Genomic DNA, 25,032 nt, shown 5'->3' with positions numbered 1-25,032 from the left:
GGTACTATATATGGCTTCCATGCTGAACTCACACTGATTTCATTTTAATTACTATGTTTCTAATAAGGGTAGCATTGCGGACTGGACTGAACGTCTGTGTCGCTCCAAAATTTATATGTGGAGAGCCTACCCCCCAGTGTGATGGTATTTGGAAAGGGGGCCACAGGTTTAGGTGAGGTCATGAGGGGGAGGCCCTGATGAATAGGATTAGTGTTCTTATAAGAGGAAGAGAGCAGAACCATCTCTCTCTCTCTCTCTCTCTCTCTCTCTCTCTCTCTCTCTCTCTCCCTCCCTCTCCCTCCCTCTCTCCCTCCCTCTCTCCCTCTCTCCCTCTCTCCCACATGTGAGCACACAGCAAGAAGGTGGCTGTCTGCAACCAAGAAAGGGGAATCTGCTGGCATCTTGGACTTGACCTTGGACTTCCCAGCTTCCAGAATGGTGAGAAATAAACCTGTGTTGGCTAAGCCCCCCCAGGCTGTGGTATTTGTTATGGCAGCCCCGGATGAAGACAGGTGGTATCAGGGTGAGGAGGAGGGTGACACAAGTGGGGCGCTTAGGATGCAAAGTGTAAGGAAGTACTCACTGCCAGGTGGTGCAGATGGAGGCTTAGCACTCACACTACCCCGTGAGTGAGTCCTTATATTTTGTACTCTCATTTGTCTCGCCCTAGTCCAGCCCTGGGGAGGATACTCTTTATAACCCAAATTAAATGGGCTCAAATAAACAAGACAAAAAAAAAAATAGATTGTGTCACTGAGAAACGCAAGAGGTAGTTCTGGCTTCCGGGATGGTTGTGTCTCCAGCTCCGTCTCCAGTCCCACTTTCTCCTTCCTTGGCTTTGTTCTCAGCGAAGCTCTCATTTCTGAAACAAGATGGCTGTGAGCTTCTGCGCATCTCAGTGTTTTCATTTCTTCCACCCAGAGAAGACGTGCATTGGATTTTTCTGGCTCAAATGTGCATCCTGTGCCAATCCCTGTCTAAGGGTGGCATGTGCTGATTGACCAGACATGATCAGGTGTCCAGCCTTGTGGTGGGCAACATAGCGGCCCATCACCACCCAGTCCACCAGAAACACTCAGGCTGATGAGCAGTAAACCCCAAATGACAGAGATTGGACCAGGTGGCTGAGGTCACTTTCACCTCTGTCAGCCTATAGTTTTATGGGAAAGTGCCACAGAAAAATTTGGAATTTTCTCAGGTAATCTGGGCCTTATGGGTGTATCTGTATACAATTTTATGGAGATGCTTGAGGCTTCAAATGGTCATGGTGCCTCCGACAGGAGTCCTTTGGTTGCAAGTGATGGAAAACCTCAGTCTGAGCTGGTTTAAGCAAAAAGGGGAATTTTTTAGCTTGTGCAATTAAATAGTCAAAGAATGGCTCTGGTGAGGTAGAAAGTACACAATACCAATTCTATGATGTTCTTTCAAAGATAGAGCCATGCCAGGATGGAGAATACATTCCCCACTGCCCATTGAAGATAGGTGTGGCCATATGACAAAGTATTAGTGGAATTCAAGAGAAAGAGAGGTTTGAAACACCTGGGTGCCATTTTGATTTCAAGGCTGCTTTTCCTCCATGCTCTCCTCCCCCTTCCTGGGCAGAGACAGTGACTAGACCCGTCAGCTAGAGATTGAACTTCCTATCTTTCCAGGACAATCTGCCCACCTGGACTGTTTCATGAGCGATAAACTCACATCCAACTGAAATCAGTGCATTTTGGGGTGTAATTGTTATACCCGCTTCCTCTGTGCTTCAATAACATAATAGGTCCCGTGGGTGCCGGATAAGGGGATTTGAACAGTATCATAAGGATTTGGCTTGCTTCTCTGTATCTCTTTCTGCTTCTTCTTTGTGGCCTCCACTCTCAAAGCTCCTGGGCTCCATCCATCTAGACTCCATTGTAGCCACATGCAGTGTGAGTCTTTGCCCCGGGATTCAGCAAAAGTAATGCAATTAACTCTTCATCAGACAGCTGAAGTCATGTGCCCACTGTCTGCGTGTGTCGGTACATCTGAAGGAAGGCAGTGTACAAGGCTGCACACGTGTACTGGAGTAGAGGGGAGATACGTACAGTGGTTTTCGAACTTAATCCGTTCCAGAAAACTGAGTTCTGAAATGTTCAAAAACCAAGGCACGGTTTCCCCATAGAAAGTAATGCAAAATGGATTAATCCATTCCAGTCCTTTAAAAATCAACCCCTAAAACTGCATATTTAGCATGAATTTTACTATCTAATGGTACCGTAGAACCATAAAATTTATGGCGTTCGTAAACTGAAATGTTCGTCAGTGCAGACGTTTGAAAACTGAAGTACCACTGTATACTCAAAGTGCAAATGGTGACCACTGTTGAAAGAAGGGAGTCTGGATGTTGCGGAAGCAAACAGAAATGGGTATGATAAATAAGAAGTCCTAAGGGTTGAAAAACAGGGATGGAATAATGCTTTGTGTGTGTGTCACACTTATCTCCAGTGAAGCTGAACTGTGTGTGATTGTATGTGTGGTTGGCAGTGTATGGTTGTACGGGTCGTGCACTGTGCAACTCTGAGCACTTCTTACCCTGCGTACCTCTGAATTATTTCATTCCCCTTCCACCATGGTATGTTTTGGACAAGTGTAAGTTGTCCATCTTGTGAATAGTATAGCACAGTCTGAGTGTTTTCAATGTATAGCAGTTTGACATCACCACAAACAGACCAATAAAACCTTATACTGGATTCAATCTGGCAATTAAAAAAAAAATCACTTGTCTCTTCACATCTAGTTGGATATTTTCTAGTTTGATTTTAATTTCACTTCTAGCTTAATTATTTATGGATGTTGATTATATTCAACATTAAGTATCAAGGGAAAGATTTCTCTGTCTGTTTTTTCAGTAATTATCTCTGTTATCGTGAGCCTTTTACTTCAAGCTCTTCAGGCCTAAATTCCTTTACTCTTTGTTTCTATGATACTATGGATTTGGTCTACAAATGATATGTTGGACAAATGCCTTCCATGAACACATCTATTTCATGGCAACCACGGACAGTTTTTTTGTTTTGTTTTGTTTTTAAGTTCTAAGCCTTCAAAGAGAATTCTTTAAATGATTTTTATCATTTCATCCTCTTTTGGTGAGAGATTTAAACTTAAAATGTCATTTATATCAAATGACAACGTGATGACAGAGCTAATGGTTTACTCCACAGCAAAAAGAGTCCTTCCTGCCAGAATATTTGCTTTTTGATTGTCCCAATTTAGTCTCAGTTCTCCTATGACACATTCTTGGATCTTTCTCTTCTTTAAGTGACACCCTTCAAACCAAGGTGACTCAAAGCTGGTGTTCCCAGTGAGAAAGGAAAGATTCATATAATCTTAGAGTTAAAAGGCCTTCGAATGTCATGGGATCAAATAAATACTCTACTAAATAAATGAATCCTGTTCTCAATAGATCAGACCAAAGGTCACACAGCCTTGGTTTGGTCACCTCCAGGGAACAAGGATGATCATATTTCCGATGCCATATTTGCCCTTGTGGATAGTGCAAATGATTACAGGTCTTCCTTGGAAAGCAACCGGAAACGGCCATCCCACATGACACCCGTTCTTCAGAAGGGGTATCGGACAGTGTGTTTACCTGGTAAATACACATACCTCCTTTCAATCCTAGCCCTGTGGGACCTGAGGCCAGTCTCTTAATTCTTCTGAGTTTCCGTTTCTGTAAAATGTGGATGATAGTTTCTATCTCATTATTCCATTAACAGGATTAGCACAATGTCTAGCAGTCCGGTGCCCAATAAATGGTAGCGATTATCAACTCAAGCCTGCTTCTGGAAAGTAGTACAGTCAGGGGCAGGTGCGTGCCAAGTCTGGTCCTCCTTTAATTTCATTCTACAGACAGCATTCCATAATGGTTATGAGGGTGAGCTCCATTGCCAGGCTCTGGAGACATAACTATGGACTTGGTATTTACTTACACAAGGGGATACCTAACTCATAAGGCACAGGGGAGTTGCAAGGGCCTAGAGCAGTACCTGGGACTAAGGATTTATTGAGCACCTGCTCTGGGCCAGCCTTTGGGGATACACATATTAGTGAAACCAAATCTTAGCCCCTGGGAAACATATTAAGGTGGGAAAGACAAACTCAAACAAGAAAACTGTGGTAAATGATGTCATGGAGGGCTGGGGCCAGGATGCCAAGGAAACCCGAGGGAGCGCACAGCTGAAGCCCTGGCAGTATCCCTCTCCTCATATGCCAAGGTCAAGGCAAACCTTGGCAACACCCTCCCCCCCACCCCAACACACACATACACGCACAACAGAGGTAAAAATCAGCCCTTTTCAGGGAAGAGATGAGGCTGAAGGGAAAGGCAGGGTAGGAGGAGGTGGGGAAAAAGTGAAATTTCCTCTCCTTCTAAAATAAGCCAAAGGCAATGAAAAAGAGGGAGTGTTATCTGGGTGGGCTGTCAGCGAGGTGAAGGAGGGGTGGGGGTGGGGGTGGAGGCAGGGCACGCTCGGGGGTCCAGGAGGAGGGGAGTGATCCGAGGGGGAAGCGGGCGGGGCCAGGTGGAGGAGGGGGACCAGGGGAGGGTGCGAGCCTGCGGGTGGCCACCGTCGGGCGCTGGGACCCGCGCGGCTCCTCCCCTTCGACCCGACTCCTTCCTCCTCCTCCTCCTCTGCCTCCTCCTGGGCCGGGGGAGGAGGCAGGGCTGGATCCCTGAGCAGCCGCCGCTCCTCCTCCTGGCAGGCTGGCTGATGAGTCAGCTGACGCCGGCGCTCCAGCCTCGCCTCGCGCGCCGCGCTCTCTGCGCTCCCCCAAAGTGGTTGCAAGCCGGCCGCCCACTTTCAGGGTTGGGGGGGGCAGAGAAAGTGATGTGCGCGTTCTAAAGCCTCGCCGAGCAGCAGCCGAAGCAGCTTCACCTCTTCAACTTTCTCCCCCGCCCCCACGCCTTCTCTTGACCCTGCCCTCCACCCTCCCCAAAGCCACTTAGGGTGCGTGCGCTTGGGTGAGGGGGTCACCGGCTGTCCGGGATGGCTTCCAATTTTAATGATATAGTGAAGCAAGGGTACGTGAGGATCCGGAGCAGACGCCTAGGGGTAAGTATCAATCCTTTTTTTTCCTCTTCTGTTCGCCGGTTCAATTGTCTTTCTCCGGAGCCAGCATCCTCGGAGGGAGGAGGCAGAATCCCTGGCCGCGCGCTGAAGGATTGCGCTGTGGTTGTCTCCGCCGGAATCCACACCTCCGGGGGCCGCCACGGCCAGGCCAGCTCTAGGTATGTAATGGATCTATCTTTATCTCTTGGATGACTTGGCTTTCTGATGGTGGCCGCGTGTTCGCCTTCAATAGCCACTGGAGCCCATCTACTCTCAATAAATATTTCTCGGTAGCCATGGGAGTTAGAGCTGAGAACCCGGGCGGGGTGCTGAGCTCGCCGGATGCCCCCGGTGCCCCTCTTCCCACTCGCCGCCAACTTAACTTTTCCATCGGATGGGTCGGCTGGCTGTGAACAAGGTCAGTGACCCATCTGACCCCAGGGAGAGGTTTGTGCCCAGGGAAAGGTCTCTTCAGGATCCGGGAATGGCACAGTGACCCACCTCCGTCGCAGGTGTTGGCAGAGGAGGTGTGGGTGGCCTCTGCTCAGGCCAACTTGGGGTAGATAGCCGAATCTAAATGGGCCCCTGTCCTTAGCCTGGGTGGCGGATATCTGCTGCTGGAATACACAGTGGAACCACTGGAAGATTATTTAGGGTGGAACCTAATACCTGGTCCTGAGCAAGTGCTCCTTAGATAAGTACTAAAAGAATGAATGAATTAATCGAAGGGGGAATGAATGAATTACTTGTAGGGGACAGGTGTTGGCACACGGATGGCTGCTTTCTTAAAACTCCCTCTCTTTTCCCCTTTCATTGATGGAACTTCAGAGGGCACTCATTCTGCTCGTCTTTGGGCTGGAGTGACGGCGAAGGAATTCCTGAGGGCGGGGGAGGATCCTGGAATAATTTTTTTTTTTTTTTTTTAGTTCCAAACTACCCCATTTCTCTTTGCCTTGTGTCAAGTATTGTTCTGTCTTTGTTTGATAATGTCAGGAATGGTCTGGAATGGCCCTCAGTGGGAGTAGAGTTATAGTGATAAATGTCTTTCTCTACAGATATATGTCACTGGCACCTTTCTCTTATTTGGTCTTTGGATTTTCTTTTCTTTCTTTTTTTTTTTTTTGCATGCCAGATAATTTTACTGAAAATTCAAAGGAAATTTTACCGTGGTAAACAGCTAGAAAGGAAAACCTGATGGGAAACATGTGTAGCTATTAAAAACTCTTCCCTCATTTGTTTTAGTCCCTTTTCTTCCTTCCTACCCTCCTTCCTTCTTTCCTTCTTTTCTTCCTTCGTTTTCCTTTCTTTCTTTCTTTCTTTCTTTCTTTCTTTCTTTCTTTCTTTCTTTTTTTCTTTTTTTTTTTCTTTTTTTTTTTTTTTCTTTCTTTCTTTCTTTCTTTCTTTCTTTCTTTCTTTCTTTCTTTCTTTCTTTCTTTCTTTCTTTCTCTGCTGGTTACCATCTTTTAGTAATTATGTCCCTTGTTGTTGTGAATATATAAATATATAATTAGGGAGAAATGTAACAGAACTAATCAAACCCTATCTCCCCTGCTTAAGTTTCCTTGATTTTCTTTTTTGCTATGCAAATATTCTCATCAGCAGGAGCAACTATTGTTGGGGTACTTAACTGAGTGACTCTCATGCAAATGGCAAGAAATAATAGGAACTTGATATTTTTGATAATCTTATGGGCCAACCAGAGTATGACGATATGAAAGGCAGTGTTCAAACACACCATTCTGATTTTAGATTCACTGTCATGTCAGTTGAGGGAATTGTTAAGAGATATCCATTCTGTGGTTGGGAGCATTCCGAAAGGAAGAGGATATGCATTATTTATGCACAAAATGTGAATTATTCATAAGGATCGGGGTTTATGCCAAATTGTGACACATGGTGATTTATTTGAAAGACGAGTTACCATAACTTTCTAGCTTATGGTAATTGAGATTATTTTTCTATATTATTACAACTGACACAATATAGTCCTATGTGTGTGCCAATGTTTATGGACCGATATTTGAAGCAGAAGGAAAGGAAATCTAGTTTAATTTGCATTCATTTTATATTTTACAGTATTTTGGATACCCACGAGCAGCATACTTTCTCAGGATTTATTCCTTTCGTGTGTTAACACTCAAATACGTTTAATATCTGTTGAATGATGGTATATTGTTCGTGGAGAGAAAAGGTCAAAAATATAATCAAAGAAATCTGGTCATACTTGTTCACATTGGTTTTATCACTAGTTCATTTTTTAAAAAAAATGTTCTTATGATATGATGTATGTACATAAACCAAGGAGGCTGGTTACAGAGTTGTCAGAAAGCGGTACAAACTAAAGTTTTAAATGGCGGCTGCTAGTCATGGTGAAGAATGCTTTGGAACAGTGGTGTAGGGACCCTCCGTCCAAAGTGAGAAATGTTAATGGTATTTAGCTAGGCTGTGTACAGCCTGAAACAGCATGCAACACGTGTAAGTCTCAAGGAGAGGGAGGGCACTGCGTCTGTACAGGGTGGGCACTCGGGACGTGCACATTGAAATCGGCGCTGAACTACAGAGTGAAGGCATGACTGTGCAATTCATAAGCCTCTTTAGGAACTAATATGACATAGTGGTTTTATTAATGGAATCCAGACAAGTGTCTGCGGATTAGAACTGTGTTTAGGAGGGTTTATAATTAAACAAGAAAACAGCATTTCATGGTAAGCAGCTGTTGTGCCAAGAAATGCTCCCTTGGATTTGGAAAAAGAAGAGAACAAATTCTGTTTCTATTACTCATTAGCTCCATGACCCTTGACCTCTCTGGGCCTCAGTTTTCTAACCTGTACAGTGAACACTATTGAGTTATGTTGGGAGCATTAATGAGATAATACCTGTGAAAATGCAATGAAAGCACACAGCACTGATTCTGGTCGTATTATTTCTCTTATATAAACCAAGATGAGTTAGGATTGGTGGAAGGATATAGGGATTATTGACTTCATTATCCTGATATCTAGAAGTGTCCTAAAGCATAAATGTTTCTGCAGCTGTAGACATTCTCATTGGATGAAGCTTTTACACATTATATACATTTAAGTTATTTATTTTTTTAATGGGACAGGAAACATGCTAAGACCATCCCCATTCAAATGGGTCCTGGATAAGTGGTCATCTTTAATTGAGATCCTAAACAGTTCAAGTGACTGAGCAATTGAATATGTGTTGACTTTTGTCTTTGAACATAGAAAAGCTTGATGAAATTCAACATATGTGATTCAAAAAGCGCAGTATCTTCACATCTTCCTTCTCTAGCTTAATCTCCATTGGTTCATGGAGGTCTCAAGCTGTGCCCTGTACAGCATCTGTTCAGGAATGTCCATGTTACTATTTGGGGGGCTGTGGGGAGGGAAGGGGAGCAGCTGTCTACAATTATTTGGCTGGTCCACAAAAGGGCCTAAAAATTTATTCTTAGATGAGTGGTGAATCGGGCAATTTGTACTTCCTTAACCTGACTGAGTGTGTGATTAAATGGTGCATTTGAACTGTCCTCCTTTGGTTTCTTCCTTTACCGCTGAGAGGATTTCCCAATCAATAATTGCTATGACTTGTCCACCATCCAAGCCTCAGAGTTTAAATTCAGACTTACTCTCTTTCTCTGCACTCAACCCCTCCATTGCTCATCTCTAAATACGCCTGTGTGCTCTGTCTACCAAGGAGCTCCTCTCCTGTGTAGCCCACTTCTCCACCTGGAGGTCTGACAGATGCCCCAGACTTAATGAGTCCAAACCCTTGATTGATTTCTCCAAACCGGCTTCTACAGGAGTCTGCATTCAGCCACTAGAGGTCCCAACATTTTAGTTGCCCTGGTAAAAATCAAGTAAGCAAGCAAGCAAGCAAACCTTTGCGTCATTTCTCTTGCCTTCCCTTCTCTCTCACTCCCACAACCCATCAGCAGGAGATTCTGTGGACAATATCTTTGAAACAGATCTAGAATCCGACTATCTCTCACACCATCTACTCTTACCACCCTGGCCCAAGGCCCCATCATCTCCTCCTTGTAATATTGCAGGAACCTCCTAATTTGTCTCTCTGGCTCAAACCATCACTGTCTTTCCTTGCAAATCACAGTAAAAGCTTTGGCAGGAGCTCTGAGACCCCATGCTGACTCGGATCCTTTTCTATTGCTGTTCCCTTTGCTTGGAATGCTGTTCCCCCAGGCTCCCTCCCTTACCCCCTTCAGCCTTTCCTCAAATGCCACCTTCTCGTTGAAGCCTTCTGGACACAGTTTTATTTCTTCCCTCCTCCTCCCCTTGTATCCCTTCCTGTTTTTCTCTCTAGACTTATCATCCCCATCATATTCTGGTCTGTATATTTTCCTTGTTGATTGCCTGTATCTCTCAAATACCATGTGAGACTCCACAAAGGCTGGGAATTCTCTTTTAATTATAGTGTAGCTGAACCCCCCTGCCTGGAACAGTGCCCAACAGAGACTAGGCACTTGATGAAGGTGTGTTGGGTGAATGAACGAATCCATCACTGTGTCCTGGTTTAAAAGCATATTCTCTGACATGAGACTCAAAATTCCAATTCCGTGGCCGGTTATGTGACGTTTAATGAGTTATTTAACATTTGCAAGCCTCAGTCTTCTGTGAAAATAGGGAGACTCATAATACCCACCTAATAAATGACTCTCATAAAAGGGCTTAACACAATGCTGGATGTGGTGGAAACCCAATTAATGTTTATTACTGCTCTTACTCTTACCACTCCCGTACTGTTAGAGGACAGTGACACTGAGCTGGTTATTATTTCCACTGCTTCTACTGCATAGCTCTCATCCACAAAGAAATAGATGATTAGGTAGGAAAACAAACTTAATATCCATAAATAGCATACAAGCACAGACAATGTTTGCCCGTGATGTTAGCTATAGAAGGAATATGTGCCATTGTAAGCTTTTTCATGATCCTTAGATAAATGGCAGAGATATCAAGGACAGAAAGAAAAAAAATCGTCTCCATGGAACTTTGGTTTGAGTGAGCTCATCAGACTGGGAGGTATTTCTGTTCATTTGGTGTTTTTCTGGGTGGCAGAGAATGAATTTGAAAAATTAGTTAGTTAATGGCCAGATTTTAGGAAGACAGATTTCTCACCCCTCTGTTGCTTTGTTTCACCTGACACCAGTATGCCAAAGAGGCTCTACTATTTCATTTGGAGGTTTTGGATTTATAGATGATCAGGAATCTGCATTTTTATGGCACCGTGACAAAGTTATAAATATAACATGAAAATCATAGAAGTAGAATAAATTCATCATATACTCTTGGTGCACATATATCTGTACACATGCATGCACACACCAACACACATGGCATTCAGTAAGATATATGAAGTGTGGTTTTTCTTTCTCAGGAGAAAGAGACCTTGGAGATAACTTTATCAGGAGTGAGATTTTATGGTCAGATAGAATACACAGGCCAAAGTCAAGACTACGCAGGAGTTGGACCCCATTTGAATCAACTTCACTGGTTTCCATGTTGGAAGTACTTTCCAGCTGGTATTTTAGCCACTGTCATTCAGTGGTCCATGTGGATGGTGTGATTAATTATGCATAAAATCAGCTTTTAATCGTCAGCCCCAAAACTGATTTAAGCAAAGAATGGCCAATTCAGGGATTTTGTGTGTAGATATAAACCAAATTACTGATGTGATGACTTTCCCCACATCTGCCAATGTATTTTTTTTTAAATCATATTCATTAGATGACTAGAAATATTTATTTTTAAGCAGTTTTGTAATTTTGTTGGGGAATCATTAACTTTGGTATTTTAAGAACTTAAGTTTCATTGGGGATATATTTGCTGCCATTTATTGTATCACTCATCAACTATTCGTTGAGTGCCTACTGTGTTTCCCTGAAAATAAGACCTAACTAGAAAATAAGCTCTAGCGTGATTTTTCAGAATGACATCCCCTGAACATAAGCCCTACTGCGTCTTTTGGAGCAAAAATTAATATAAGGCCCGGTCTTATTTTCGGGGAAACATGGTACTACTGTTAAGCTCAGGATAAACCATCTTAAATGAGACAGGTGCAGCCAAACATCCTCAAGGAATTAACATTCTAATTCTGGACTTACATTGTTAACTTGAAATTAATATATTCACTCTAAGGTGAACTAGTCTGAGTAACAGGTCAACCGTTGAAGAGAAAATCTCTCCCTGCTCCCTGTTTGCGAAATGAGGATGGACAATTTTGATTTTCCTCTTACTCCAGGAATGTGATTCCAGTCAGTTAGAAAGAAATCTTTAGAGAGTCTAAGCCAGGAAGAGATTCTGATGCCCTCCTCCTGCCACCCCCTGTTTCTGTGAATTTCAAAACGAAATTGTGAGTTTAGAAATGCCACAGATACATGCAAACGTTGAAGTTAAAATAGCTTCTTTCTAGAAGGCAGATGGCTACAGTTTGGATAAGTATTTGGATGCTGATTTTTACCGAGCAGGTGGGGAGGGGACTGTCTTTATTTTCCTAGTATTCTGAGCCTCTGCTTATGCCCTGGATCCCGGAGAACACAAGTGTTAGCTGTGCGTATTATGTTCTTGAGTGGAGTCCTTGAACAGGCTCTGGAGAGAGGATGCAGGAGATTTTTGTTCTCAGGTGATGCTTCAGAGCTTCTATCATATTTTCAGAGTTTGAACCTCCCTGGCTCCGACCCTCTCACCTCCTACCCTCTGCATCTTCCAAAAGGTTAAGAACCACTGTCTCATTTTTTTAAATTATTATTATTTTAATTTTTAGATAATAGTAGGTTCATGTGCAATTGTAAATAATAATACAGAGAGATATCCCCTGTCCTTTATCCAGCTTCCCCCACAGACATCTTTCAAGTCTGTAGTCCAGTTTCACAGCCGGTTTACTGACATTGCTACAGTCAAGATACAGACGGGACATTTCCTCACGGTGGGGTCCTTCTGTGAGGATGAAACTCGGTGAATCAATAATTAGTTTGCAGTTAGATCCACCCTGATAGTCCACTGTTTTCTTTTTGTTTCTCCCCTCACTAATTGATTTAAAAGTCTGTTTTGTTCCCTTTCCTAAGTCTACACATGCCTCGTTAATCCATTTCATCAACAAAATCCTAACCCGAAAAGAGCAATTTCTTAATCCTCAGGACACTGGAATGGGTTTTGCAACTCCCTTGTACTTTTCACTAGTGACACACAAAGCCCCAGACCTCGGTGGCCGAGTCCAGAGATAACATTATCTTAAAACGGGCCAGACCCCTGGATAGCCCTTGGACCTGCCTGACCGACTCCCCCTTTCCTTTGTTCTTCTTGTGTACCTATAAAACCTTCTGTCCATTCTAGGAAGGGGAGATGGCCTTTGGACAGGACTCTGCCATCCTCCTGGAAAGTTGGCATTCTGAATTAGCCTGCTTTTCTTTCCACCAACCTTGGCTCTTGATTTTTAACTTTGTCCAGTAGCAGGCAGCCAGACCTTTGCAGGGTACCACTTCCTCCTTTTACAGCTGCCCCTTGGGCTCCCCAATCCCACAACCCTAACGCCCTGACAACCACTAATCTCTTTTCCATTTCTGCAATTTTATCCTTTCAAGAATATCATATAAATGGAACCATACAGTACGTAACCTTTTGGGCTTGCTTTTTTCATGGTGTGGACGCAGCATAATTTGTTACAGCCATTTCACCTGTTGAAGGTGAATCACATTTTGGAGTGGTGGTTTGCAGTTGGGGGCTGTCATGAATAAATCTGATAGAAACACTGTGCATGGGTTTTTGCATGAACGTAAGTTTTCATACCTCTAGATAAATACCCAGGAGAGCAGTTGGTGGGTTCTATTGACAGCTGCCTGTTTAGTTTTTTTAAGAAACGGCCAAATTGTTTTTCACGATGGTTTTACCATTGCACATTCACACCAGCAATGCATGAGTGATCCAGTCTGCGTCCTTGCCAGAATTTGATGTTGTCACCATTTTTCGGTGTTGTCTCTCGTTTTTATTTTAGACCTGCTGATATATGTGCATTGGTGTCTCGTTGTGGTTTTAATTTGCATTTCCCTCATGGGCAGTGATGTTGAAAATCTTTTCACCTGCTTATTTGCCATCTGTATTTACATTTTGGTAAAGTGCCTACTCCTGTTTTGTGTCCATTTTTTTAATTGGATTGTTTGTTTTTTAACTATTGAGTTTTGACAGTTTTTAAAATAGATTCTGGATGTTAATCCTTTTCAGGCATGTGGGTCCTAAGAAAAAATATCCCATGGATTCAATACCGTCCTCTAAAGGAACTCCCGTCTGATGTCACCATAGGTGTGTCACTTCTCACCCCAATCTACCCCCCACAAATCTCAAATTTGTCTAAACCTTTATCTTATCTTTCTTTCATTCATATATACAATGAATACTTTAGTGGTTAATAGAAAGAGATATTAGCCTGTTTTATGAATGGACAAACTCAAATTAAATTAAAACACTACTTTGAATCCAAAGTTTTACTTAATATAATTTTCTCTGTTTAGCAAAGCAATTAAAGTCTTAAAATGCATTTTATTATCTTAGTGCCACACATTAACTCAACAAAAGAAATTTGTTTAAGAAAACCTTTAAGAAATCATACCTCTTCGAACCCTCTAGCAAAATTTACCCTTCATATGAACAATTTCTTGGGGTTTCCAGGGATTTTTTTCTGCCAATATGCAGATATTTGGGCTAATTTGCAAAAGAACCACTTTTGAGCCTGGGTTGTATTTCACCAACAGTGGCCCCCAAATCTACATGTTAGGAAAACTAGTCAGGTCTTCTATACATAGCTGTTAATTCAGATGCAAAATGTGGTGTGAAGGGAGGTTTGAAAGGAACATTTCCCTGAGAGTTTGCCACTGGAGAGGTCTTCTTTGAATCTGTCTTCTCCACTAATGGCGGATCTTCTCTGATTTTCTCCTGACTGGTGGTTCCCTCTTGGTATCCAGATTTTCGCTTTTTACTTCCTGCCTCAAAATGGTCTGCCCTGACCACCACATCTAAAGTCTTCTACTTATAGCCCTTTGGAACATTGCTCTAATTTAAGTGTATGCATAGGATATCTTAAGACTCATTTTCTTATTTTTGTGCCAGATAATTTCTTCTCCTTCTCCTTCTCCTTGCCCTCCTCCTCCTTCTACTTCTTTTTTTGGTTACGTTTTCTCCCACTAGGATGTAAGTTCTATAAGACTTTGGTTATCTTGTTCACTTCTGTATCCCAGCTTTTAACCCATAGTAAATGCTTAATATTTGCTGATTGAATGAATGAACGATTTCACTGGCAGGTCAGAAAAATACAATGGGGTATTCAAATATAAGAAGACAAATAGAAAGCTGTGCCTATGTCCAGCCCCACCTACATTTGTTGTAGATTCTATTCTCAAGAGTGGTAGAATGTTCTAGAATTTTTCATAAATATTGTTAGTATATAACCTGCAAATGCAGTATCAGGGAATACAGCAGTTAACAGTGGAAGTGTGGATTGACCTTCTTAAAATTAAGTTTTATTTGATGCTTTTGGGAATGAGTAATATGTACACTTGGGACACAATTTAAAGGTTCAAAGTTTATAGCATTGAATGATAAGATTTCCTTTCATCCTCGTCCCCAGGAGTCATCTAGTTCCGTTTTCCAGAAGCAATCACTGTGAATAGTGTCTTCCAGAGTAGTCTATGTATCAAAAGTTTGTGTGTGTGTTTATGTGCATAATATATAATTACATACTCTTCTACATGATGGTTTGCTTACTTAGGGGAAAAACTTACCTTGTTTTCCCCAAAATAAGACCTAGCCGGACAATCAGTTCTAATGCGTCTTTTGGAGCAAAAATTAATATAAGACCCGGTCTTATTTTACTATAATAAAAGATCAGGTCTATAATATAATATAATATAATATAATATAATATAATATAATATAATTGATATAATATAATTGATATAATATAATACCGGGTCTTATATTAATTTTTGCTCCAAAAGACGCATTAGAGCTGATTGTCTGGCTCGGTCTTATTTTCGGGGAAACCAGGATATCATGCTTTTCAAGAATTAGATAGGATTTCAGTATATGGATACATCGAATATATTTATTTGCTTATTTTTCCTTCCTTCTTTCCTTCCTTCCTTCCTTCCTTCCTTCCTTCCTTCCTTCCTTCCTTCCTTCCTTCCTTCCTTCCTTTCTTCCTTCCTTCCTTCCTTCTTTCCTTCCTTCCATTATTGAATATGTACATGAAGTAGGTGTTATTTTTATGCCCATTTTACAGATCATTCCCGAGAAGTTAAGTTTTTGTCCTAGTCACACAACATGGCAGAGCCTGGATTTGAATTCAAGCTGCATCTCTTTTGGAGCGTGGAGTAATTCCTTTTCTTCCTCTGTTATCAACATTGCCGCAGACCACCCCTCGTCTCACCCAGTGATGACCGTATTGGTGAATCAATTCTTAGAAGTGGGGCTTATTGCCCAAACGTCTTCATATGTAAAGTGTTATCCAAGTTGTGTTGGAGGGTGCGCCCCAGCAGCTGTGAGAATTCCCCTTTCCTCTCGTCTTGCAACAATGTGCTCTGTTTCAAGGGCCTGCTAGTCAAATAGGTGAGAAATGGACCCATTTGTATATAGATTTTCTCAAGTATTAGACTGGATTCTTGGCAATTTTATGATTTGAATCTTTTTAGTTTTGTAATCTTTTTTTCTTTTAAGAGTGATATTTACTCAACTTAAAAAGTAGTTATTAAGTAAGGGTTTAGAAACCCATAAAAGATGATTTACTTTCTTAGAAAAGCACCTTCCTGGGAAATGCTATATAAAAGTGACCTAGAAGATACATCATATGTTAACTGTAACTATTTGTTATTTTTAATCTAAAAATAAGTATAAAATTGAAAATTTGATCAATGTATATTGGGTAAAAGGATATATCTATTGACTCAAATAAATACATATTGACTAATGTAGCCTAACCAATACTTTTCTTAGCTTGGTCAGTCTTATAAGATGCTTCCAGTGGGTCTAGCTGGGAGGGAAGATGTTAATATTTTTCCTGATAGAATATATAATTTCTGAATATTCCATATATATCAAGAACCACAAGGCCTTGCTTAATTCGGAGTCTTGAGTCTCTCTTTTCTCTCTACGTCACGTGAGCTCCCTTCTGGCCTTCACTCTCTTGTGACTTCTCTCCAGTCACGTGAGCTCCCTTCTGGCCTTCACGGGACACGCTCTTTTTCCTTCACATCCTTTGCACTTGATGCCTCTGTTTATCTGTAACACTCTTCCATGGCTGGTTTTTCAGTTATCAGCCTGGAAGTCACCTCTCAGAGAATTGTTTGACCATCCAATTGTAGGTGGCCTCTCTCAGACATTCTCTATCTCACCCCCTTTTTGTTTGTTTCGGGCTCGTTCCTCACTATTGTAATAGTTTTTTTAAATTATTCATTTCTTTAGTGTTCGTTTCTTCTACTTGCCTCTGAGAATGGAGAGGGTAAGATCTTTTTTCTGTTTTGTTCATGGCTGAATTCTCAGTGGCTAGAATAGTGCCTGGGCACATAGCAGGTGCTCATTACACACAGTTAAGTAAATGACTGAAACCCTAAGATAACATTTTGCATATTAAATTATGAAACAGACAGGAACCTTAGCATATGATGTGTACACGTATTCGGAAATCCCAAGAAATTCCAAGAGTTGTGTGGGATTCTCTTGGGTGATTTTGTTTGTAGCCTTTTTGCAGTCTCCCACCTGCAGTGCTCAGTGCAGGGCAAACACATGGAGAAGAGAAGCCTGGCTGGAATGAGAAGGGCCTGATTTTGACCCTGTCCTGCTGCTGGCCATCTGCTGTGACCAGAGCGTGTCACTGAACTTCTCATACCTTGGCTCCCATTGCGGCAAAATGGAGACGTAAATGTCTGACCTTCCTCTCTCACCAGCGGGCCGCCTCCAAGCCAGAAGTGTGATTGTGGGTGTGAAGAGCATGCCAAGCACACGAAACAGTCTCTTTAGTCCCAAGTTGGTCTCCCCAGTGCCCCAGCGTTGGCCTCCTGAGTGGAAAATAGCAGAGAAAACTTTGGATGCCACCCTGCTGCTGTGACATGTGTTAGGCCCAAAACAAGAGCAGAAAGCTTTTCAAATGTATGACTTTGGATTTCAAATGGCAGAATTGAATTTCTGGCAAAGAAAAAAAAAAATGGAAGAAAGGTCCATTCTAGCATGAACAAAAGATGATATATTTGTCAGTTCTTTTTAAGTAGTGTTTTACATTACATGCACACTATAAAGATATAAAATAATGCAAAAAAAAAAAGTAGAATGAAGAGAAAATTTCCCTCCTACTTCAGACGTAGCCATTCTAGGCAGACTCTTGTATATATGTCTGGAGATATTTATGCACAGGCATACATAAAAATGCATGTGTTTGTGTGTATATAATTTGTTTTTGCACATACGCGTTCGTATTCTTTAATATTATTACGTATATACACTGTCCCTTTACTTTTAACTTATGTTGAGGCACTTGACAAAAATTTTTATGGATACCCAACATTCATTTATTTGGCTGTTCCGCATTTCTTTAATTAGTTCAGACTAATAATGGACATTTTCAGGTAATTTCTAATTTTCGCTAATTAAACAACGAAGTAGTACCATCTTTGTGCACACACTTACGCATCCATGATTCTATGTTTCTAAGAGAAACCCTAAAAAGGAAGTTGCTCTTGCAAAGTTGTATACAAACATTTACAGTTTTGATAAATAGAGCCAGATTTCCTTCCAAGGTGTTGTACCAGGTATTCTCCCACTCAGAAAGCTCAGAGACCTTGTTTCTGCCAGCCCTAACGTGTGTGTGTGTGTGTGTGTGTGTGTGTGTGTGTGTGTGTATGTGCCCTTTCAAGGATGTTCTCCTGCCTCCTTCCTTGGCTCAAGCCCCGCTCCCAAACCTATTCTGTTTACAGCAAATTAGGTCACCTAAAAAATCAGACCCAACCCTGTCCTCCCTTTGCGTTAAAACTCTCGAATGCCTTCTCCTTACACATAAATATTCTGCAATGTACTAAGGCCACTGTGATCTGGACCCTGCCCTGTCTCATACCACTCAAATCATTGTTCAAATCCTGGTGCCCCCAAATCAGGGCTCAAATCACCACACCCTGCAATCAGTACTCACGCCAACATACTCCCTTTAGTTCCTCTTGTGGCCAAGCTCTCTTTCTTTTGTTACGCCTTCACATATGTTTTTTTTTTTTTTTTTAATTGGGGTATATTAGGGGACAGTGTGTTTCTCCAGGGCCCATCAGCTCCAAGTCAAGTCGTTGTCCTTCAGTCTAGTTGTGGCTGGCACAGCTCAGCTCCAAGTCCAGTCGCTGTTTTCAATCTTAGGTGCGGGGGGTGCAGCCCACCATCCCCTGCGGGAATCCAACTGGCAACCTTGTTGTTGAGAGCTCAGCTCTAACCAACTGAGCCATCCAGCCGCCCCCACATACGCTTTTTCATTGATTAGAAAATTCTTCCTTTTACTTTCTCTACTACCTTCTCATCCTGAAAATCACAGCCGGTATGTCATTCATTGTGTTGCACATGCTCTCCTAGCACCATTCCCCATGTAAATGGTAGGAGAAGCCACTTGCCCCATGTGGACCATGAAATTTAAATTAATTAAAATTAAATAAAATTCAAAACATTCAATTCCTCATTCACACGAGCTGTATTTCAAGTGCTTCAATAGAGCTCTTGAATTGGGCAGCACACATACACAGTATTTCCATCGTTGTGGAGAATTCCACTGGACCCTGCTACTCCGTTTCTTCATTACACTCATAGCCGTTTTAAAATACCTGTCCTGAGAGTAAAGTGTTGATCCTTTCACCCTCACTAGTCTGTGAGCTCCACAGGGCTCAACTTGTTCTCATCACGCTTCTTGCTTTTTCCCATATGGTGGGGGTGGTTCAATAACTTTATTCAATGAGTCGAGGAATGAATGGAAGAATTCCTCCCCCGTTCTTAGCTTTATTGTTGTGCCTCATTGATTAGTAGACCTTCTGGGAAGAGGGTGGAGACTCTGTGTTCTTACCCAAGTCCCCATCAACATTCCAGTTGGATTCCTTAGCAGGACCCCAATTCTTTCACCATGATCATCTCGGATTATTTACCCGTTCCCATTGGGCTTGACATTTCAGCATCCCTTGCCTAACTGGGGTTGGGCGAGACCTGTGGAGTGGGCATTCGATGTGCCCCCCACACCTCCATCCCACCCTTCCAGGACTGAAACATTTCTCTTCCCAGCCGGAGTGATAGGGAGTGTTATATAAAATGACATCTTGCTGCTGATGTTGAAAAAAGCTACCTGGCCAAAAGCAAAGCCACTTTCCTTAGGCACAGCCCACACGCAATGACGACCCCAGCTTGGGACAACTCTGCAGACATCCAGCTTCATGCGTGTGTGTGATGAACTTTCAGAGGACATTGTTGAGAGTACGTCACAGCTGACGTGTCCCCTGGACTCCATCCGAAGTGTTGCCCTTGTGATCGCCCCACTGAACTTCTGAATGCAAATCTCCTTAGATGCTGCTTCCTGGCAAACTCAACTTGCAGCAACCTGATTTGTAATTGAAAATCTGCAGCTTTAGCTCAGCCTTCCAAACAGGGATCCAAGAGCATGTCTAAGAATACGTTTTTTTCACTTGATTTGTTGGCCCATGGTATCTCCCTGTATTCCACCCAGTGTTCTGAAAACTAAAATGGTTCTTTAGTTTTATTTTCATAAAATGAAAGTTTGGTGGCTTATTTCATTTACTATTGTAGTTAAAATGCTCCAGTCTCTTCCATAGCTTCATCTAATGAATGCGTGAAGGAAATATTTACTTCCATTGGTTCATCACATTGAATTTGGACATTATTAGTATCAACCATGTTTTTCTCTGGGTGGAAGAAGCTCCGAGTAAAGAGTAGGCAAGGTTTACGTGCATATTAATTTAGCTTTTATTGCTGGAAAGGCCGAGGTGCAGTTCGTTTTCCTGAGTATCTACCTGTTTACACCAACCATGAAAGAATTCTGGTTAAAGCTTGTTATAGCCAGAGGAAAGGAAGATGCGTTTGTCTGTGAATTTGATTCCACTTTAATCATGAACAGGCCGTGGGGTCATCAAGTAGACCACTCACGGAGAGGATACAATTTGGTTTTTTTCAGAGCTGTCAATTTCATTGGGCGATGGAGAGTTTCTGGGGAACATTTGTAAAATGTTGGAGTTACAGAAGGTATGCTGACTGGCAGATGTTTCGAGATTGATTAAAGATTTAGAAAGAAGTGCATTTCCCCCGGGCTGCTGGACTACCTTTTAATGAGATTGACAGTTTTACACACGGGATTGAAAAAGTTCTTCATCATATAGAAATAAATTTGTAAAGTTAAATTCGTTGGCGAGAGATGGGTACGGGATAAAGTGTGTGTGAAGAAGATTGGGCATTCTACTGGTGTTTAACTTTGAAACTTATTTTTCAGAGATAGATAGACTTGAATATGTCAAAGATGAAAAAATCCTTTTGTTAGACTAATTGCTCAAATATTCACTCAAATAATGGGTCAGCTTCCCGCAAGTTAAGGTCATTCATTCCAGGGATTTTGTAATTGTGATTTGAGATGGGCATTAGGCATACAGAATTAGAAATTAGCAGTTTTTCATTTTACCTTCTAAAGATTCAAACTGAGTGAAAAATTAGCATGTCAGTTAGAGAACTGACTAACAAGGAGAATATCGGGGTTATTAAAACTATATTTTTTACTATTCTTTGACCTGGAGAGGTATGCAAGTGAATATTACCGTGTTTCCCTGAAAATAAGACCTAGCCGGACAATCAGCTCTAATGCGTCTTTCGGAGCAAAAAATAATATAATATAATATAATACCGGGTCTTATATTAATTTTTGCTCCAACAGATGCTTTAGAGCTGACTGTCCGGCTAGGTCTTATTTTCAGGGAAACACGGTATGTTACATTTAAGGTATAACATATAAAAAGAATAACATCGGTTCAAGAAAAGGGCCAGAATAAATAGACATTCATAGTGATATTAACCCGTCTGATCCCTGTATTTTACAGATGGGGCAACTGAGGCCAAGAGAGGTTCCATGCCTTCTCCAAAGCTCTAACCCCTTAGAAATCATGTTTTTAAGCAGCAAAATCTACAAGCTGGTGACTAGGAGTATAAACCTCAATGAGAGGAGGCAGACAGATGTTTCTGTGCCACTGACTCACTGTGATTTGGGGCACATTACTTACCCTCTTCTAATTTGTTTCCTCAGTTAAATGGCGTCAATCATTACGGGTCTTCTCTCATAGGGATGTTGTGAAAATTAAATACAAGAATTGACGTAGTGCATTTCGTAGCCTCTAGGTTGCCTCTGCATTCGGAGCCTCTGGCTGGTGGTTCACCTGGATTCTTTAGCCAAGCTTGCCACTGGGAACATGGTGGGCCCCTCATGAATCCATGAATGAATGCCACAAACCAAAATGCGGAGGAACTGCTTCAGTGTGTTACTGAGGCTACCATTGTTATCAATTAAAAGTGTCAATTTAAATAGTCTTCATTGGAAGAACATACTGGTATTTCATTCTTTGAATGTCCATTTCCAAACTCTTGTAACTGAAGTGTTGGTGAAGGGCGTCTTCTAAACGGAGGAGCAGAAGTTTGCAAGGTGGTCTAATCTGTTGTAAGGTGAAAAATCACCCCCTAATGAATGTGCAGCCTTCAGGATTGCTTTCTTCTACTTTACTCCATTGCTGTGTCTTCTGGTAAATTGTCCTGATGTATTGTGAAGTGTGGAAAAAAACAAGTGGCAGAACAAAGAGAAATGTTGGCACCAATGTGTGCATATATATTTCTGCATGAGCATAGAAAAATGGAAAAAGGAATGGTTTCTGGTAGAAACTATTGTAAAGTAACAGCTTTCTTCTAAGAAGTGGAACTGATGGAGGGAAGACGAGGTGCCTGGTCATTTGCTTTTTTAAATTCTTTTGTATTTATTTATGTTTGTTTATTTATTTTACAGTGAACATTCGTACCTTTTGTAAAACAAAACAAAACAAAACAATATGATCCTCATTGGCCAGAGACAAAGAAGTTGGGAGAGAAGACTTTTTAGTGAATTCATTTTATTTAATATACATTGAAAATCCATTCTCTCTCTGATATGGGCATATACTCATATATTGTGTTATTCTGAAAACTGTCATCTAATAATGTCACTGTTGGGACTTTGGAGAGGAACAGCTCACATTCATTCATATGTAATGTTATCCATTTGTTACTGTCACTTTATATGTCCCTTTGCAGGAGAGGTAGCTACACTGGTGACTTTCTGAACATTAACAAAATTATTTTGGCTTTGTCAAAAAACATTATAAGACATACAGTTCGAATGAAATATTCCTTTAGTGATCATTATAATGTTTCAGTTAAGAACATCAGTAGCTCATGGCTTCAACAGCTCTCTCACTGTCATAAATTAGAAGATTACATTTTGTTTTTCTCCATATCCTATTACGTTTATCAAGAAAACAAGAGCAGCTCCAGTTTGTCAAGCGGAAACGATGGGGTTTGGATTCATATGTCAAATATTTAAATATGGCAGTTTCAGTATTGAGAGACCGTGGTCAGATTGAGCAAATGGAAGAAGGAAGTCGGGTCACATTTTCTGAGCAAATCAAGCTGATTTGGAATTACCATTTACCTTGAAAATTTGTTCACTTCCACTTTTCTGTGTCACTTTGCAAGCGTTGGTGTTTGCTCTTATGTAGCAAAATTTACATTAAATGTTTAAGAGCCATGGTCCTGGTGATCTGTAATTGTGTAATCAACATATTTGGTTTTAGGACAATAGTATAAAGCGGGGGGATGGGAAAGGAGATCATGCCTCTGTAAGCTGATTTTTTGTTTCCAAAAGCTAGCGTTTTTGTAGGTTTTGGCGCTTCAGCCAAATAAGGATATTTCTGTGGAAGAATCAAGCCATCTATTTAGCATGTCCATGTGGCTGGTTATAATGTGGATGTGGAAATATGGAAGCACTGACAGAAATGATTGTGGGCTCTCCGAATCGGTATACTAAGTTTGGACTTAACAGTAAGGTAATAATACGTAGCTGGTGATGTTAGGCCGAGCACTATTTACATATACAGGGAAATTAGTTTCTATTAGTGACCCCGTGTTATGGATGAAGACAGCGAGGGTCCAAGCAGTGACATGACTTGTTCAACGTCACGTGGTCAAGCGAGATGGGCCTGGAATTGAATTTGAGCATATTTAATTCACTGTTAAATTTAACTCATGGGACAGCATTTAATCATTGGTTACTCCCTTCGAAGGGAGAGTAAGGATTCTTATGGGCCATGCTAAATTTTCTAAGTCATGTGTTCTTAGCTTCATTTCAAGTTTCAGCAACCTCAAAGGTTCAGGCGAAGAAGTTAGAAGTTGTCCAGAGTCCCAGACCTGGTGAAGGACGGAGGAAAATTTGAACTCCTGTTGGTACCAGCATCCAGCTCCGCTATATGCCAGCTCCGCTGCGGATACCAACACTGATACAGACAGACCTAGAAGTTTCTTCAGGGTAGTGCATGGATGAGAAAATGTTTGAATCGGACATTGCCCTCAAAGACTGCTTCTAGAGATGGTCTCCTACTGCCGCAGTTACTATATAACTGTTGAGCCAGCATTAGTGGAATAATTGCTAAGTGGGAGGAACCACTTATGGTGTCTTTTTGGCCAATTGAAATGGACCTCTATCTACATTGGTAAGAGTAAGATACAGAGAAATTCAGTTTACCAAGGTCACACAAACAGGGCACCCACGTCTGTGCTATGGTTCACCACATTGCTTGACTAAGTGGCATGTAGCCTCATGGTTAAATCTGGATTTGAATCCAGCCTCAGCCCCTTATGATGTACGTCCTGTCCTCGTCCTCATTTTAGAGATGATGGAGGTGGGGCTTAGAGAGGATGCATAATCAACTCAAGGTTACCCAGCTAGTGACAGGAGGGGCTACGGGTCCCCATCATGGCTTTCTCTGCTTTGTCCTGATTACACTGATGCAGGTCCCTGTAGCCAGGCCTTGTAATTTTAATGTGAACAGAACTAAGTGAATGCCTTCAATTACTACTGCAGGATGGCCTCTTGATATTTTCTGAACTACTTTATTTACCCAATTCTCTGAAAAACAAACTTCAAAGAATTGCTAATGAGGAAAAGAACTAAAAACTGGATTTGAAGGAAACCACAGTGAATGTCATCCAACTAACTTGCAAACAATGGAAGGACAGTGCAGCTGGAGTGTCTGAGCAGTGTTTGTGAGTTTATTCCTTCCAGAAAGTAGACTACAGATAGGGTCTATAAATAGAATCTTCAGAACAATTTTAATAACCAAGATCATCTCATTCAGTACAGTGAACTAAATTTGAACCCTGTGCACAGAGAATAGGAAAGACCACATGGATGTCAGTAAGTGCTTTTATTGACATTGATGTCTATATTTATTTTACTATCTCGCTTTCCATTTTTTTCCCCTATCTAAAATTTCACGTTTGCAATTTTTACAGATTTACAATGTCCTAGCCTGTGTTTTAAAATCTATTGTGTTGCATTGTGAACATTTTCCCAAAGGGTAACATAATCTTTAAAACCATACTTTTGAAGTCTATGATATGCATTGAGTAAGTGCAGAATTTACTTGACAGTTAAAACAGTTAAGGTGTTTCTAATTGCAAATAACACTCAGGTTTATAACTCTGCCAGTATTTTTGGATTGTTCCCTTACAATGGATGTCATTATGATGCTAGAGAGTTGAATATTTTTATGACCCTTGATATACATCTTGAATTCACTTCCTTAAGGGACATAACAATTTATACCACTGTCAGCAAGATCAGATGGGACAAAGTCGAATTTTTC

General features: G+C 41.4%; 1 protein-coding gene across 2 annotated transcripts in view; it reads left to right on the top strand.

Moving 5' to 3' along the window:
* The first annotated feature begins 4,682 nt into the window (after window positions 1-4,682).
* DOK5 (docking protein 5) overlaps window positions 4,683-25,032 on the top strand; it is a 126,012-nt gene continuing 105,662 nt past the window's right edge. The window contains exon 1 of one of the 2 annotated variants that reach the window (XM_033094239.1): window positions 4,683-5,078. In XM_033094239.1, the coding sequence (XP_032950130.1) occupies window positions 5,013-5,078 (66 nt within the window). In that variant the 5' untranslated portion in view covers window positions 4,683-5,012. Of the gene's footprint in view, window positions 5,079-5,451; window positions 5,494-25,032 lie in introns of those variants that run through there. The other variant, XM_033094241.1, reaches the window with a different exon arrangement.

Source organism: Rhinolophus ferrumequinum, chromosome 23, assembly GCF_004115265.2.
Source record: "Rhinolophus ferrumequinum isolate MPI-CBG mRhiFer1 chromosome 23, mRhiFer1_v1.p, whole genome shotgun sequence".
In the NCBI taxonomy this organism is placed as follows: Eukaryota; Metazoa; Chordata; class Mammalia; order Chiroptera; family Rhinolophidae; genus Rhinolophus; species Rhinolophus ferrumequinum.
The sequence above is the reverse complement of the archived record's forward strand: the minus strand, read 5'-3'. Positions and strand labels throughout refer to the sequence as shown.